Source organism: Danio rerio, chromosome 8 (assembly GCF_052040795.2).
Source record: "Danio rerio strain M-AB ecotype USA chromosome 8, GRCz13ab, whole genome shotgun sequence".
Taxonomy (NCBI): domain Eukaryota; kingdom Metazoa; phylum Chordata; class Actinopteri; order Cypriniformes; family Danionidae; genus Danio; species Danio rerio.
The window spans coordinates 42,821,855-42,837,068 of record NC_141028.1 but is presented as its reverse complement, the minus strand read 5'-3'; the positions used below and the strand labels follow the sequence as shown (position 1 = coordinate 42,837,068).

General features: G+C 34.9%; 1 protein-coding gene across 2 annotated transcripts in view; it reads left to right on the top strand.

Annotated features, from left to right (window-relative positions):
- The window catches only part of pdlim2 (PDZ and LIM domain 2 (mystique)), a 117,881-nt gene extending 105,876 nt beyond the window's left edge, over window positions 1-12,005 (top strand). Inside the window, exons 8-10 of one of the 2 annotated variants that reach the window (XM_087263502.1) lie at window positions 4,407-4,546; window positions 5,125-5,233; window positions 10,462-12,005. In XM_087263502.1, coding sequence (XP_087119628.1) covers window positions 4,407-4,546; window positions 5,125-5,233; window positions 10,462-10,654 — 442 coding nt within the window. In that variant the 3' untranslated portion in view covers window positions 10,655-12,005. 2 annotated transcript variants of the gene reach the window in all.
- The last annotated feature ends 3,209 nt before the right edge of the window (window positions 12,006-15,214 follow it).

Genomic DNA, 15,214 nt, shown 5'->3' with positions numbered 1-15,214 from the left:
GATTTTGGCACCCCTGGATGTGTGTAAAGTCTTTCCAAATTGATACAAAATGTAGGTTGTTTGAAATGCTACATTTAGGCCACATATTATTGTTGTTGTTTTACCACATTTTTGAGAGATAACAATAAAAATAGCCTACTTGTATTAATTAACCTTTATTTTACATCTAAAGAACCATGCGAAAATCGTGGTCTTGATTTTAAGCAAAAAAATTGTGATACTCATTTTAGCTTGAATCGGACAGCCCTAATTTATTGCAATTTAGAAAAAATATGCAAATGGAAATAACTTAAGTTGTTAAAGTTATATTATTGCAGATGAGCAAATAACATGTCTTGGAGATCAGACAAACTATGCAGTGACAAAGCATTTAAATGACTCATTTAAATGAGTTAAACATCTACTGATAGATGTCTCTGAAACACTCTGGAATGATTTGTTGTCATTTAGATTCAGTTCTTTCAACACTTCTCAGAGAGAAAAAAAAAACAAAAAACAGAAGTATTTTGGTTCCTTCCTTCAGATGTCTAAATGAGTCAGAAAATGGCTAAAGTCCCAAAAGTTTTCCTTTCTTTTCTTTTTCTTTTCATTCCCTTTTTCTTTTCCCTTTGTCTTGCTTTCTAGAAAATGATCATATAATTTCTGCCCCTAATTGCACCCCCCACCCTTCTCCCTCTTCTGCACATTCATGACTCCACCCACTTCTTTGCTCGACCAATGCAAAAATGTAAAACATGAGTAACCACAACCCTTTTATGTTGTCAACCAAAACAAGGCAACAGAAACTCACACCTTTCTGGCTGAAACGTTCAACTTTCTTAAGTCTCAACAAAGGTGTGTGTGTGTGCACTCCCTCCTGTGTGGCTGTGTGTATATGTGTGCAGTTGTCACCGTAGGCTCTGTTGTTGTTCCAACAAGAGATGAACTAGTTGGATAGGAATTTGCCTTTGTTTGCTCTTGAGGTAAGTCCAAACTGTTCAGACATCTTCCTTTTAACTTACAAGGCATATGACAGGCTTGTCTGCGGTAAGAGAAATATTGTAATGTGAGCCTAGCGCTCCTCTCTGTTCTCAGTGCTGTAATGTAATGATGCTGTGTCGACTGTTTTCACTGCTCAATCTAAAACCTGTTTAGAAAGTTGCAGTTGCCGTTTAGTTTTGGAGAGTCACAGATGGATGGAAAATTCTATGCATTATTTATTGCTTTACATTGTTTTAGCCCTAAAATCGGTTCAAGATAAAATGCTTGTCATGAGAGTTGAAAGACATGCATCCCCTATATGTATCTGGAACAAGCAGGTCCGTTTTATGAGGGACACAAAACAGTCCCCTGTGGGATAACCTACACTTTGGTCCCAATGGAGGTGGCACACCCACAAAAATAAAACCGCAAACAAGTATTTTAGAAGTTAGTGTTGAGAGTGTTGATCAGTACTTTGGTAGTTTTGGATAATAAATTGTCCTTTTCTGTTAATGCTAATTTGTGTAATAAGGGGCAGCAAAGATTGTACTGCTTACAGAAATTAAGATAGATTAAAATAGATAAATCACTCATGTGCTTGTTTTACATACATTCAGTCACTGTTATCTTTTTCTTTGCTTTCTTGGTTCAATTCTCAAAATTAGTTTGAAGAAATGTGAACCTAGGAGGAAAAATAACAGGGAAACAGTTTACTATGGCTCAGTTATATCATGGATAAGTTTTGAGTAAAGCTCAGAGTATTCTGACAGATGATTCTCATCCTATGCACCACAATTTCTCCCTTCTGGTATTTTACAGAACTCATATTAGTAAAACAAATCAGTTCATGCTTTCATCTATCCCTTCAGCTGTAAAGTTTTAAGATTTAGGGTAGATTTCTATTGTACAATATATTTTTGTGTATTATGTGTGACATGCTTGTATGCTGCAACCAAATTGCTTTCGGGAAATGAATAAAGACTGACTGACTGACTGACTGACTGACTGCAAATGTTGTCCGAAGCCTGTTAAATTTAGACAACAAACCTGGTGGGAACTGAGAGTTCCTGTAAGAGCTTTCAGGAGAAACTCAAACACACTGTCTGTTTTCAATTTGAAGCATATCTTATTGAATAGCATGCAGATAGTGAACCTGCCATTTTATGGAGATTTATTGTGTATTCAAAAGCTCACGGTAATGACTATTCCAAATGCTTCTTTTTCATTTTTTCTTCTTTCATATTTTGTCACAGAATTGAATTTCATTTTCTTTTTGTTGTGTATGGATTGTCATGTCAGCTATTACATGCTTGCTGTCATACAGGTTTTTTTGTGTGACTGCCACTCCCTGAAACTGAAATAAACTTACATGTTGAACACAGTAAATCACATTGTTTTCTCACTGTGTAGTTTACTGCCTCAAATTACAATAGTAAGCAAGCACTTCTTGTCAGGTCAAGAGTCCTGTTTAAAGTTTTGGCTTATTGGTTAATGATTTCTTAAGCCATGCCATTGCCTTTTCACACAACAGAAATCCTGATAGCGTTTGTTTTGACAGCAAACGTTTCAAGCCAGCTATCACAAGGCCACTTCACTGAAACAATTTGTTAATGCATTCCTCATGACCATGAGGTAAATTTGGTCAGAATGATCCAGAGCAGCATGATTATTATAAAATGATTATTGGCCGTTTGTTTTCTAGTAAAGTGTAGTCACTAACAAAAAAAAAATATATATATATATATGTGTGTGTGTGTGTGTGTGTGTGTGTGTGTGTGTGTGTGTGTGTGTGTGTGTGTGTGTGTGTGTGTGTGTGTGTGTGTGTGTGTACTTCACTGATAAAAAAAGACTGTTTTCCATCACTAATTATTTTGTAAACATGAAGTAAAATCTATTTATTCGTTCATTTAGTCCCTTTATTTATCAGGGTTAGCCGCTACGGATTAAACAGCCATCCTATCCAGCATATATTTTACAAAGCGAATGCCCTTCCAACCGCTTTCCCAGTGCGTTTTCCCGCACTGGGAAACATCCATACACTCTCGCATTCACACACAAACACTACGACCAATTTAGCTTATTCATTTCAACTATACCCCATGTCTTTGGGGGAAACCGGAGCACCCGGAGGAAACCCCTTGCAAACACGAGGAAAACATGCAGACTCTACACAGAAACTGACACAGCCAGGGTTCGAATCAACGACCTTGCTGTGAGGCGACAGTGCTACTCCCTGAGCCACTATGCCGCCCATGAAGTAAAATTAAATGTATAAAATTAAACAAATAAGTAAATAAAATAAAAGACTAAAACAAAACTTGAGCACATTGTACTGTATGTGTGTGGTTTAGTGTTAATTGTTCTCATGTGTCTGTATTTTTGCTCCTTCAGGCTGTATTATATGTATGGCAGTGGCTCAATAGGTGTAGAGCAAGTAATAGGATGCCCATGTGTGTAAGAAAGTTCTGTGTTTATGACTGCATAAAAATGCAGCCATAAACCTCCCGCTGTATGGCTGCTGTATCTGCACACTAATCAGCTCGGTACAAAACACTCACAGTTTCTCAAAGCTCGCATTCATTTTCTCCCCCTACTGTTTTACTCCTCAGGTCCTCATAGAAGTGTTGTAATTATTGCATCTAAAGAGAGAAAGGATAATAACAGGAATTAACAATGTAGAGGAAAAAGAGTAAATTGATTATTGCAAGGATTTCAATTGCCAATAATATGGAAAGGCTTAGTCTACAGCAGAGGTGCCCAAAGCAGTTGGCCCATGGTAACTTTTGGTTCGGTCCCATCTAAAAAGAGAATGAGTTGTTTGGTGCGAATGCCTTTGACAGAGATTGTCGTTTCAAATTAAATGTATTCCCTTTTGTTTCTTTATTTAATTAAGGAGCTACAAAAAACCAACTTCAATCAAATGTTTCATATGAATCATACTTTTACTTGACAGATAGAGGAGAATGCACAAGATAAGCACAATCGGTGAGCAAATCAAGGCAAAGGCAGAAGCAGCTTGATTAGTGTATTCAATATTGAGCTCCATTGTGTTATAAATTGGATTGTTTATGTTTTTACTATAATAAGTTGACTATAAAACATTCAAAATTCAAATGCATTGTCATTAAATATGTTTTAAATCAACCTTTTCTAGTTATTAAAAAAGCAAACAAATGAGCAAATTTAATGTAGTATGGTTTGGTAAATTTACCTTCGGCCCACAGCCCTCAATCAAGTTTGGTTTTTGGCTCTTTATAAAAAAAAAAAGTTTCGGCACCCCTGGTCTACAGCTTTCAATTGTTTTTACATTTTGGAAGAATATTTATTTATTTATTTATTTATTTATTTATTTATTTATTTATTTATTTATTTATTTATTTATTTTTGTTTCAAGTTGTCAAAATTATTGTTGATTTATGACCTCTCTCTCTCTCTTTATTTTTCAGCTCAGATTTTGCCATGCAGAAGTTTGACCGAGACTCGGAAGTATACAAGATGATTCAGGAGAACAAAGAATCTCGTGCGGCTCCCCGGCAATCCAACACCTTCAAAATGCTACAGGAGGTGCTGGAGGCTGATGAGAAAGGTGAGGTTATTTTAAAGGTTATTTAATTTAATTTAATTTAATTTTATTTTATTTTAGTATTTTATTTTTTTTATATATTTTAGTGATTTAATTTATATTTTATATTTAATTTTATTGTTTTATTATTTTATTTTTATTATCTTAATTATTAATTTAATTTAATATTTTTATTTAATGTTATTTTGTTTTTTAAATATTTTATTTAAATTTAATTGTTTTCTTTTTCTTTTTTATTTTATCTTTTTAAATTAATTGAATTTAGTATTTTTATGTTATATTTTTATTTTAGTTATATATTTGATTATTTTTGTTTTATTATATTAATTTAATTTAGTATTTTATTTTATATTTTTATTTATTTTTTACATTTTATTTAATTCTATTTATTTATTTTTTATTTGTTTATATATATATATATATATATATATATATATATATATATATATATATATATATATATATATATATATATATATATTATTATTAATTTAATTTCATTTTTTGTTTTATTTTATCATTTTACTTTTATTTTTTATTTTTTGAATATAAAGTTTGTAAACTGTGTTCTGTATTTACAGAGGCTGCTTTGCGGTTTCCAAGCAAGTTGTCACCAAACCCCCCTAAGACATCCTCTGTTGCTGGTGTGCAGAAACATCACACTTGTGAAAAATGTGGCACCAGCATTGTGTAAGACAAGATGCACACATGCCTAAATCTCTCTGTTTCTTCACACACACACATACACACATACACACACACACACACACACACACACCATCGTATGTTTTCTGCACAGGCATGCTGGGATTGCATAAGCAGTTAATGAGCCGGTAACTTTATGAAAGGGTTGTATAAAAATCAGCCTTTAGGGAAGAGTCAACACATCAACTTTTCATATTTATTAAAGTTGATGATTGAGTAGCACTGAGACAAAATCATCCCACTGGTTATTCATTTGGATTATATCACCCATTGAGAGCGACACTTCTACACCTTAGTTAATGTCATTAGACAAACACTTGACCACAATCAAATATGTACAGAAACAGTGCTTAAGTAATGCTCACTGCTCATCCTCTTGTTGTAAAATTGTATGTTTCATTATTATCTCACCCTGGTGTTGTTGACCTATGAGACTTTGTAAGGCAATTTTTATTAACATTTAATTAAGGCATGTTATAAACATTATTAAATTATATAAACATAATTGGCCAGAGTCTTCAGACATGATGACAAGTATTATAGTCACTTTCAAAACAAGTTGTATTGTGAGAGCATCTTCTCTTGAGTTGACAATGCATATGCATCATGAATGCGTATTGGAGCTTGAGGCATAACATTTAAATAAATTGTTAAATACTTTTTTTTTTTTTTGCCCACAAAAGCATTCTTTCATAGGATGTCAAAAGAGTGAAAGAATCCTGAAAGATTTAAGTGTCTTCAGTTGTGTTCCAATTTCGTAAAGGTTTGAAACAACAGGAGAGTGCATATTTAAAGTTATAGTTCACCCAAAAATATAATTTTCCTCATCCTTCAATTTTCCTCTTTACTGGTTCCTAACCTTTATGAGTGTCTTTCTTCTATGCAATATTTACTGTAAGATATTTAATATTTCTATAATAAGATATTTTGAGAAAAGCTGAAACTAAAACTATTGACTTCCATAGTAAGAAAACAATTACTATGGTGATCAATAGTTACAGGTTCTTCAAAGAATCTTTTATGTTTGCAGAAGAAAGAAAATAATAAAGGTTTGGAACAAGTGGGATTAAATGATGACATATATTTTTATTTTTTTATTTTTTGGGGTAAACTATTCCATTACATAACATTACAATAAATGAATTAATATTATGATTACAAACACAGCGCTCCACTTTTTTTTTTTTTTTTTTTTTTTACAATTTTCTGTTACAGCCTATTTCAAAGTTTTATAAACAATACCCCATAAAGGCAATGTGTTACTAGTGTGTTTGAAATCTTTGTGAGTTTAATTAAAAATGAGGTGAATTAATTTTAAAACGTGGATGTAAAAAACAACTTGAGTTTTAGGTAATCGGCTAATCTCTTAATCCCTTTTTCAAAAGTTTGGAGGGAAAATGCCACATGCTGCAGTATCAAATAAGATGTTTATCATTAACATCTTAATTACCCCCTCCTACAATGTTAAGTTAGAAAGGTAACAACATTAATGTTTATTTCATTATTTTCATATTTAACTTCAATTCTTCGAAGAAAACACATTTAATATATTTATCTTCGCGATGCAGGACTGTCTGCGAATGAAACCCAAACATCTGCATGTGGTGGTTTTTAAAAGAAAAAAAAAATATCTGAGAATATCTGAAATAAAATTGCTTTTGTGAACCGCAAAATAGCAAAGTTGTGCTAGATAATTTTCCCCACAACAAACTGCATTTTCGCATAATTCATAAGCATTCACATTAAAACTAAAATATACGTTGGGCTTCACTAAAGCGAGTGGTAACAGCATCCGTTGTTAGCTTAGTAGCATGCTAACATCAGTCTCATCTGGAGTTAATTGCTTGTCATTCCTTCCATGTGTTATTTGCTGTGCCACAGTTTGTGTGGCCTGCAAAGTTGCTGCCTGTGGACTAGAGCATTCCAAAACAGTGACTGTAGATTTGGACATAGTTATATAACTACACAATTATGGTTACAAGAGTAGTTTTTTAACCCTGGCTAGGGAGAACCCCCAGCGTTACATGTTTCTGATATCGCTCCATCTTTGATTAAGTGATATGAGAGACAGCAAGTACTGTGTGCAGTGTTAGGAATAAGTGGGCCCGGTTATGCATAAACCCCATGTTTAAATCTGGCTAACCTTGTGTAAAGTTTATAAATAGATTTATTAATCAAAATAATAACAATGATAAACATTTAATTTTGTTTCACTTTGTATATTCAGTTTTTAAAATGTATTAGATGATTACAGTTTTCATTGTCTACCTGCATGAGAGTTTTATTTACCCCCTCTTACAATGTTAAGTTAGAAAGGAAACAACATTGATATTTGTTTCACTATTTTCCTATTCAACGTTGATTCTTTGAAGAAAATACATTTAATATATTTATCTTAGCGATGCAAAACTCTCTGCAAATGAAACCAAAACTTCTTCATGTGATGGATTTACAAGAAAGAAAGATCTGAGAATATCTGAAATAGCATAAGATTGTTTTTGTGAATTGCACAATTGCAAATTTGTGCTAGATATATTCTCCCCATAACAAACTGCATAAAAACATGCCTTGATGTGTCCATATTTACTCTGAATGCAAACTTGGGCTGGAAAAAGTCATAATGATTATTTTGTTCATAAATAAGATCAAGATCATTGATTATTTTCTACACAATAGGGTATATGACGAAGTATGCTAAAGGACTTTTAATTTGTCAGTAACCTGGGTCAAGCACTTCCGGTGAACTGTATGCCATTGCAAAATCGGCACATTTAAAGTCTGTTTTTCTTCAAAAATCAGTGATCTTCATTGGCTGAGTGATATATAATATAAAGTGGGTCTCAGATTGTACAAGCACTGCATTAAATTACAATTGTCCCCGCCATGTCTTTATAATATGAGTATTTATTTTACCCCAGTATATTAAATGGAGATTCTGCACTTAATCAACTAAATTAATGCCTAAATTAAAGTCTATTTAACTGATTATATTTTAATTACATTACAACATCGATGTTGTTAACAGAACCATATAAAATGGAAAAATCTTACAATATCCGGTCACCGGAAGTTTATCAGTATGGGAAGAAACACTAGCTCGGCATATACGCTATTGACTTTTTGAAGTTGCATTTATTGAACAAAGCAGTCAAAGTGTTTAATTTTTATTTTTTATTTTTTTTTATTTACTTTATTTATTTATACAGGGACAATGTACAACATGACATGTTGTGCCAGAGTTAGCTATAAAGCTAATTTACATCTGTAGTCCCTGGGCAGGAAGTAACAAATTTAACACTTATAACAAATACAATATACACTTACAGTACAATAAATACAATACATCATTGTCAATAAAATGAAATCAAATCAGTGGCTGCATATTTGATTTTGTTTTAGCCAGATTTTAAGAACATTTTTAAAATTATTAAAAGTGCTGCTCTCTCTGATATACACTGGTATTTTATTCCATCTTTCTGCTGCTTTAACTGAAAAAACTGATTGTCCAAAAGCAGTTCTCTTAAGTTTAACAGAACAATCACCTCTAACAGATGACCTAGTCTGTCTTATATTGTCCTTGCCGACAATAAAATAAAATAAAATAAAAGTGTTTAATTTAGTGTTTAAAAAATGTTTAATTAATTCAATTTGAAATCTGAAAAACAATTCAAATTTCAGGTGGGTGATATACAGTCGACAGATATAATTCAAATATATTTTTCACATATATTTTCGTATACGTTTTAAATATGTGGAATAAGTGTTTGACAGTATGGCACTTACCCACACTGACTAGATACACAACAGTTGACAACAACAGTTTGAAAATGATTAAAGAGCCCCTATTATGCATTAAAAAGGTCTTATTTTGGTTTTGTGGGTCCCCAACATGCTGATATACATGCAAGGTCAAAAACACATTTATTGTCTTATAATATGCATTTCTTTTTATCCTAATTATCCAAACAACTCCTATATTATTTGTTCAGCGTTCCATTTGTTCCCAAACCCCTCCTTTGCGTGATCCTAAGCTGCACTGATTGGTCCAATGACCCAGTCTGTTGCAATTGAACGACTTCGTTCAGCGTGAGACAGAGAGAAATTCCCACCAAAGCTTATAAACTGTTGAAGTAGTCAGTGTGCAGAGTGTATGTGTGAGCTTTAATGCAGGAGTGCATTAAAGCAATGCAGTTAAACACCAGCATATTGCACTATTCTTAAGTAATAACAATGACACACATTTACCATTATTCCACACAGAAAAGCTGAACTTTGCTGAAACTTGACCGGCGCATGTGAGTAGGAAGAGCTGACGGTCTAATATCAATTAGAAACGACAGTGGATCGCAAGCTCACAAACGCATTTAAATCTGTAAACAAAGCGGCACACACCTCGTTTTCAATGTGGCTTTAGGCGTGATATTTGAATATAAAGAGTTAACCAGATTTAGTACAAGCCATGCGGACGCATAAATACATATTTGGCAGACTAGGGAAAACAAGGAGGCAACAATTTTAATTGCACTTACTCTTGTGAAATGGAGAAAGAAAATTCCTTTCAAGCTCTGACAAACTCCAATACATCAATAGTCTTTTTTTGATCCTTCCTTTAACAAACGGCCGACGAATACCCAGTTGCAGGGTAGATTATTGCATTAATCACCAGAACATTCACTTAATGTTCACTCATCTTTAGTAATGATCAGACTCACACTTACCTGCACTCTGCTAGCGTTGGAAGGGAAAGGCACGTTCACGTTTTACCGGATCCGGTACAGAACATATTCTGTATTGTTTCATGACGATGTTGATACGAACAGGCAAAAGATCTGGATAAACAATGAATCATTAAACTACTAGAATCTTTTATTTAAAAAAAAAATGGTGAAAAATTCTGAAAGGTGCACTTTCAGATTTAAAGCTCAGCTGGATGTTTTCATCCACTTAGAGCTGTGTTGCACACTGCATGGAAGTTCATTTTCATGGGGGCACTTTAAATTATTATCTGAATTTGAAAAAAAAAGACTGTACATCATCAACTATAATTTTTGTGGGAAGATTAATTCAGATCATATTGTCTCCCAACAACAACTATACAAAAATCTTGACTGGGGTTTAGAATTGCAGAAGATAACATTCTGTAAAGACAGCAGCTGATTTCATTTTGGAATGTTCATTGACTTGTCCTTGTACTTTTTTTCCCCTCCTTTCAGCACTCAGGCTGTGAAGATTACAGACAATTGCTATCGTCACCCAGAATGCTACACCTGTACAGAATGCGGGCTCAACCTAAAGATGCGGGGCCACTTCTGGGCGGAGGACAAAATGTTCTGCGAGAAACATGCCAGAGAAAGATACCAGGGTCCTGGCAGTAGCCCTCACTCGGTTGTGTCCCCACACCACTGAAAAGTATAGTTCCCCACCTTTAACTCCTCTGCTTGGCAGGAAGCACAGAAAGGGGATGATGATGAAATCATTGTTACATTGTCCATTGGGATCCAAAACAGTATGTCTTAAAATCACTTGAAACTTTGGGACTCTGCACAGTTTTGCCATTTATCATGACTCTCCACAACTAGAGACTACAAGCTTCAATCTATTAGAAATGGAGTGTCTGTATTAGAGCTTGTGCTATTTCTAAAACTGCCAGCATACTATAGTTGAATTTACATTGCCTGCCTCTTCCACATGTTGTATTATGCTTTCAAAACAGCTTGTATTTAAAGAGACATTTAACTTGGGTTATTCCTTACTATAAGGGATAGTTCACTTAATATTGAATATCATTCACTCATTCTTAACTTGTTTCAAATCAGTTTGAGGCTTATAAAAGTAAATATTTGAAAGATTGTTGGAAAACTGTAACCATTGACTTCCTTATTTATTATTATTATTATTATTATTATTATTATTATTATTGTTATTATTGTTCTTTCTCAATGCAGATGTTACTATGGAAGTCAGTGGCTTACATGTTTCCAACATCCTTCAAAGTAACCTATTGTGTGTCAAAAGGAACAAGTCAAGGTTGAGTAAATGATGGCCGAATTTTCATTCTTAGGTGAACTATTTTTCTATGAGTATTTGTAAAGCTTTTCCATATACCGAGACTATAATGGTGAGATGCATCAAGTGGGCATCAGCAGTGCTGATGCACACAGTACTGGTTTCATCATTGCGTTTGTATGTGTGAATAATTGCAAACAAATTTATTCCAGTTTTCACTTGTATATGAAGGGTTTGATGATAACTTGGTAGTGATTCCTAGTTGGACATATATTTCTCATAGTTCAAGATATACACGCACACAAACACAAAAAATAAATATCACAACAAAGCCTCCATTCACACAAATGTACACGTTTATAACGCTGCATAGTTTATTTGTCATTTGCTTTGTATTAAATAAGGGAAATTTAAGAAATTTGAATATTTGTGTGTACAGTAAATGTTTATTTTTCACCTTGCTGTATGTGGACCAAATGGAGGGTTGTGCATGCACTTTTTTTGTGTTCAGGGTTGCATGCTTTATTTGGAATTTTTGGGGGGTGAGTGAGGTTTGGTAATGCTCAGATACACAGTTGTTTTGTTTGAGTGCCAGTGAGCAGAATATTAGAGTATAATATGCAATTTAAGACCAGAAACATTTGTAAATCAAATATATCAGATGAATTGTGAATTCCCACATTGCGTTTGTAGGGTTGCCTCAGTCTTTACCTTTCCTGTTTCAAATAAAAAAAATATATATATTATTGAATGCTTGTTTGTTTGTTTTTTTTTTTTGTTTTTTTTTTTTTCTAAATAAGGATTTTAGTATGCCATGTTTTTGACTATAGGTTCATGTACATATTGCTCTTGCTGTGGGGCGAATGTGCTACCCACTCCGCCACTGTTTTGTTTATTTCCGCTCTGACACTTCGAAAGAAAGCCGCATTCTCAGTTCATCTGTTTTTTCTCTCTATGATTTAAGCCTATAACTCTAGACATTTTTTTAGATAGATTTTTTTTTAGATTGATTGATTTGATGATTTGAAAAGTCTTACCTCTCTGATTTATATTTGGTGATAATGTCTGTGGATGTCAAAATTAAAGTGCACCCATTTAACTTACTATGCGTTATTGCTTATCATCATGAATTAAAATACCAATGTGACAGCTGAGCAGAATCCGTGGGACTCTGAAAATAAACCCTAAAACTCTGACCAATGTAAGGAGAGTTTATTCACATGTGATGTTTGAACTATTTCGGTCCGTTTAGAAACTTTGTTGTTTGAAAGCGAACAGCACCTGGAACAAAAATAGACATTGTAATGATTTCAATCCCTGTTTCGGAACGAAGCAATTGATCGACAGGTGTGAAACATTTATAAAACACTTAATTATTTATCAAATTTACCTGAGATCTGCCAAAAAGGGCTAACCAATCATTCATGCGTTCATAAGGTCATGACTATTCTTGACATTCAAGGGTGAATGCCTGACTTGGTCTTGATGCCTCAATAACCATAACTGCGTTGCACTACTGATTACCATCATTGTCAAAAAACATACCTTGTTCTTGCAGCTTCCAGTCATTCCTGTGTGTGTGAGACAAAATGCCAGACCGACATTACACACCATGAATACATCTCCTCCTGCACCCTCAGATTCCTTCAATTAGCTGGACAGTTGTCATAGCTAAACCACCACCACCATCTGCCCCTGTAAATCCTACAATGTTTTCAGCAAACAATCAGTTAATCCCCCTGCATCTGCCATTGGACTGTACAGTTGCCTTGAACCGGGCCAAAGCACGCTTGTCCCCCCTCCCATCTTCCCAGACAGCCCGCACTCACACTGCATTTGAGTCTGAGCACGCTTCCTTCATCGATGATGCAGTGTTTAGTTTAAGAAGCGAATCACTGTGCTAAGCAAGAGCGGAGATTTGTTTAGTTATATCATTTTAGTCGTTTGATATGCAGTGACGCGCAGTCAAATATTTCGGCAAACAGATCAGCACTCACATTTCTCAAACGATCCGGAAAACAGGTTTGGGCACGGTTCCGATAGCATAGTGTGAGTGCGCCCTAAGATTCCTAAGGGTCACATTAGCCGCGTTTCCACTATCGCGCCTAAAGCGAGCGAGCCAGGGCGAGCCAAGGCCAGTGGCGTTTCCACTGTCACTTCCGGGGCCTAATCAGGCCAAAGCGGGGCTTTCTTGGGGCCAGCGGCCGGCCTTTTTCGGCCCGCTGGATACCTTGGGCCAAGGAGGGTCAGCTGAGGCTTGGGGCGGAGTGAAAAGAGAGGCGGGCAGTTTTCTGATCGCACATGAGTACATGAGCCAAACAAATAAAGAAATAAGGGAAAGAAAACATCTAGCCTTATAGTCTGGGGTCTTTTTGCGTATGATCACCCTCATGTTTCCCTTTTAAATGTAAGGCTGCTGCATAAAATATTAAAGTAGTTTTAATTTATAGTGACTTTCTTTGCTGTGTCCTCCTTTATGTTTCAAAAACGCATAATAATCTTTACACCATATTAAAGACACAGCAGAGAATAAAGGTTTTCAAGAGTTTTTGTCAAGTTTAAAATGTTTGTTTGTGCGCGTTTAGATGCCTGTATGTGTGTGTGAGAGACCGGGCAAGAGCGCTCCTTCACAGCTCTGTTATGACACAGCTCTGTTATAAAACTTAACAAATTACGTGCCCACTTTCGTAGACTTTAAACAATATAGTGTCATATCTTGATAAAATAGCCTAAGCTATATTGAAATATAATGTAAAGAATTACAAATACCGGATATATATAAAATCGCACTAAATAAATAAACCAATATAAAATAAACAAAAGCTAGCTATATGTAGGTAGCCTATATACAATACATAAATCAAACCGTTTTAAAGCCACATATAGCCTAACTTTCATTTTACAAAGACTTATCTGAAAACAAAAGATTTTCGATATTTCTAAAAACAATTAACACTGGAGAAGGTTTGAAATATTATTTATAAAGTATTTGGATGCAATTATATTAATCAAATCGCGCAAACAGAGCATTATTTGGATGAGTGAATGGTGAATCTAGCCTATACCTTTTTTTCTGTCACTCAGTCCTGCGCAGTACTCGCTGCTTTAAACGCATTGGGGGAAGTCCAAACACAAAATGTGTTCTATATCCTCAAACAAGTGTTTATGTTTTTATATGACGTGGTTAAATTTATAAATGACACTTTAAATGAAGAGCTTTAATGAATAGCTGCTGAGTGCAACAAATATGGCTATATTTTATTAGGCTACTCGCTCTTGTGCTGAAACACTTAACAAGACGTCTATCAAAACGAGGATGTTATAAAATACATGCCATATCGAGTTTTAAAGGAGAATTTCTGTGGCTTTATATTATGGATGTGTGCGCTCACTGTGTTGGGTCCCTCCGTTAGTGGCGAGAGCACTCGATGCCCAATGCCAACAGTCGGTCGGCGAGTAAACAAATGTAATAAATGGAAATGCACAGGTCTGTGCTTATAGACATTTCATGAACTGCTGTACAGTAACGTGTCATTTGTTTGTTTCGGTTGTCTTCATTTTAATGGTTTCGTTTCGTGATGATTCTATGGTGTGCTTTATCTGCCTGTCCTGATTCCCACTGAAGTGGGCGGGTTGTGTGACGTTTGATTCGGGGACGTTCTGTGTGCGGTGTTTGTATGACACGCTGTGAGCTACTAGCCCGAGAGTGGAAACGCGACATGATTTCGGCCTCATTTCTCAACCTCCCGGGCTATTGGCCCGGCCTGGCCCGATTAAAGCCCTGGCTCGCACTGGCCCTAGTACAAGGCTATATGTGTATAAGGCTCTACTGAGAATGTGATGAGTGGAAGAATATTGGGTATTCCCAGCGCTACGAATATTGGGTCATGTAATATGGACTCTCCATCTATCCAACTGGCTTTTAAAACCTTTGTAATGTCTTCCAGGAGTTCCTCTGTT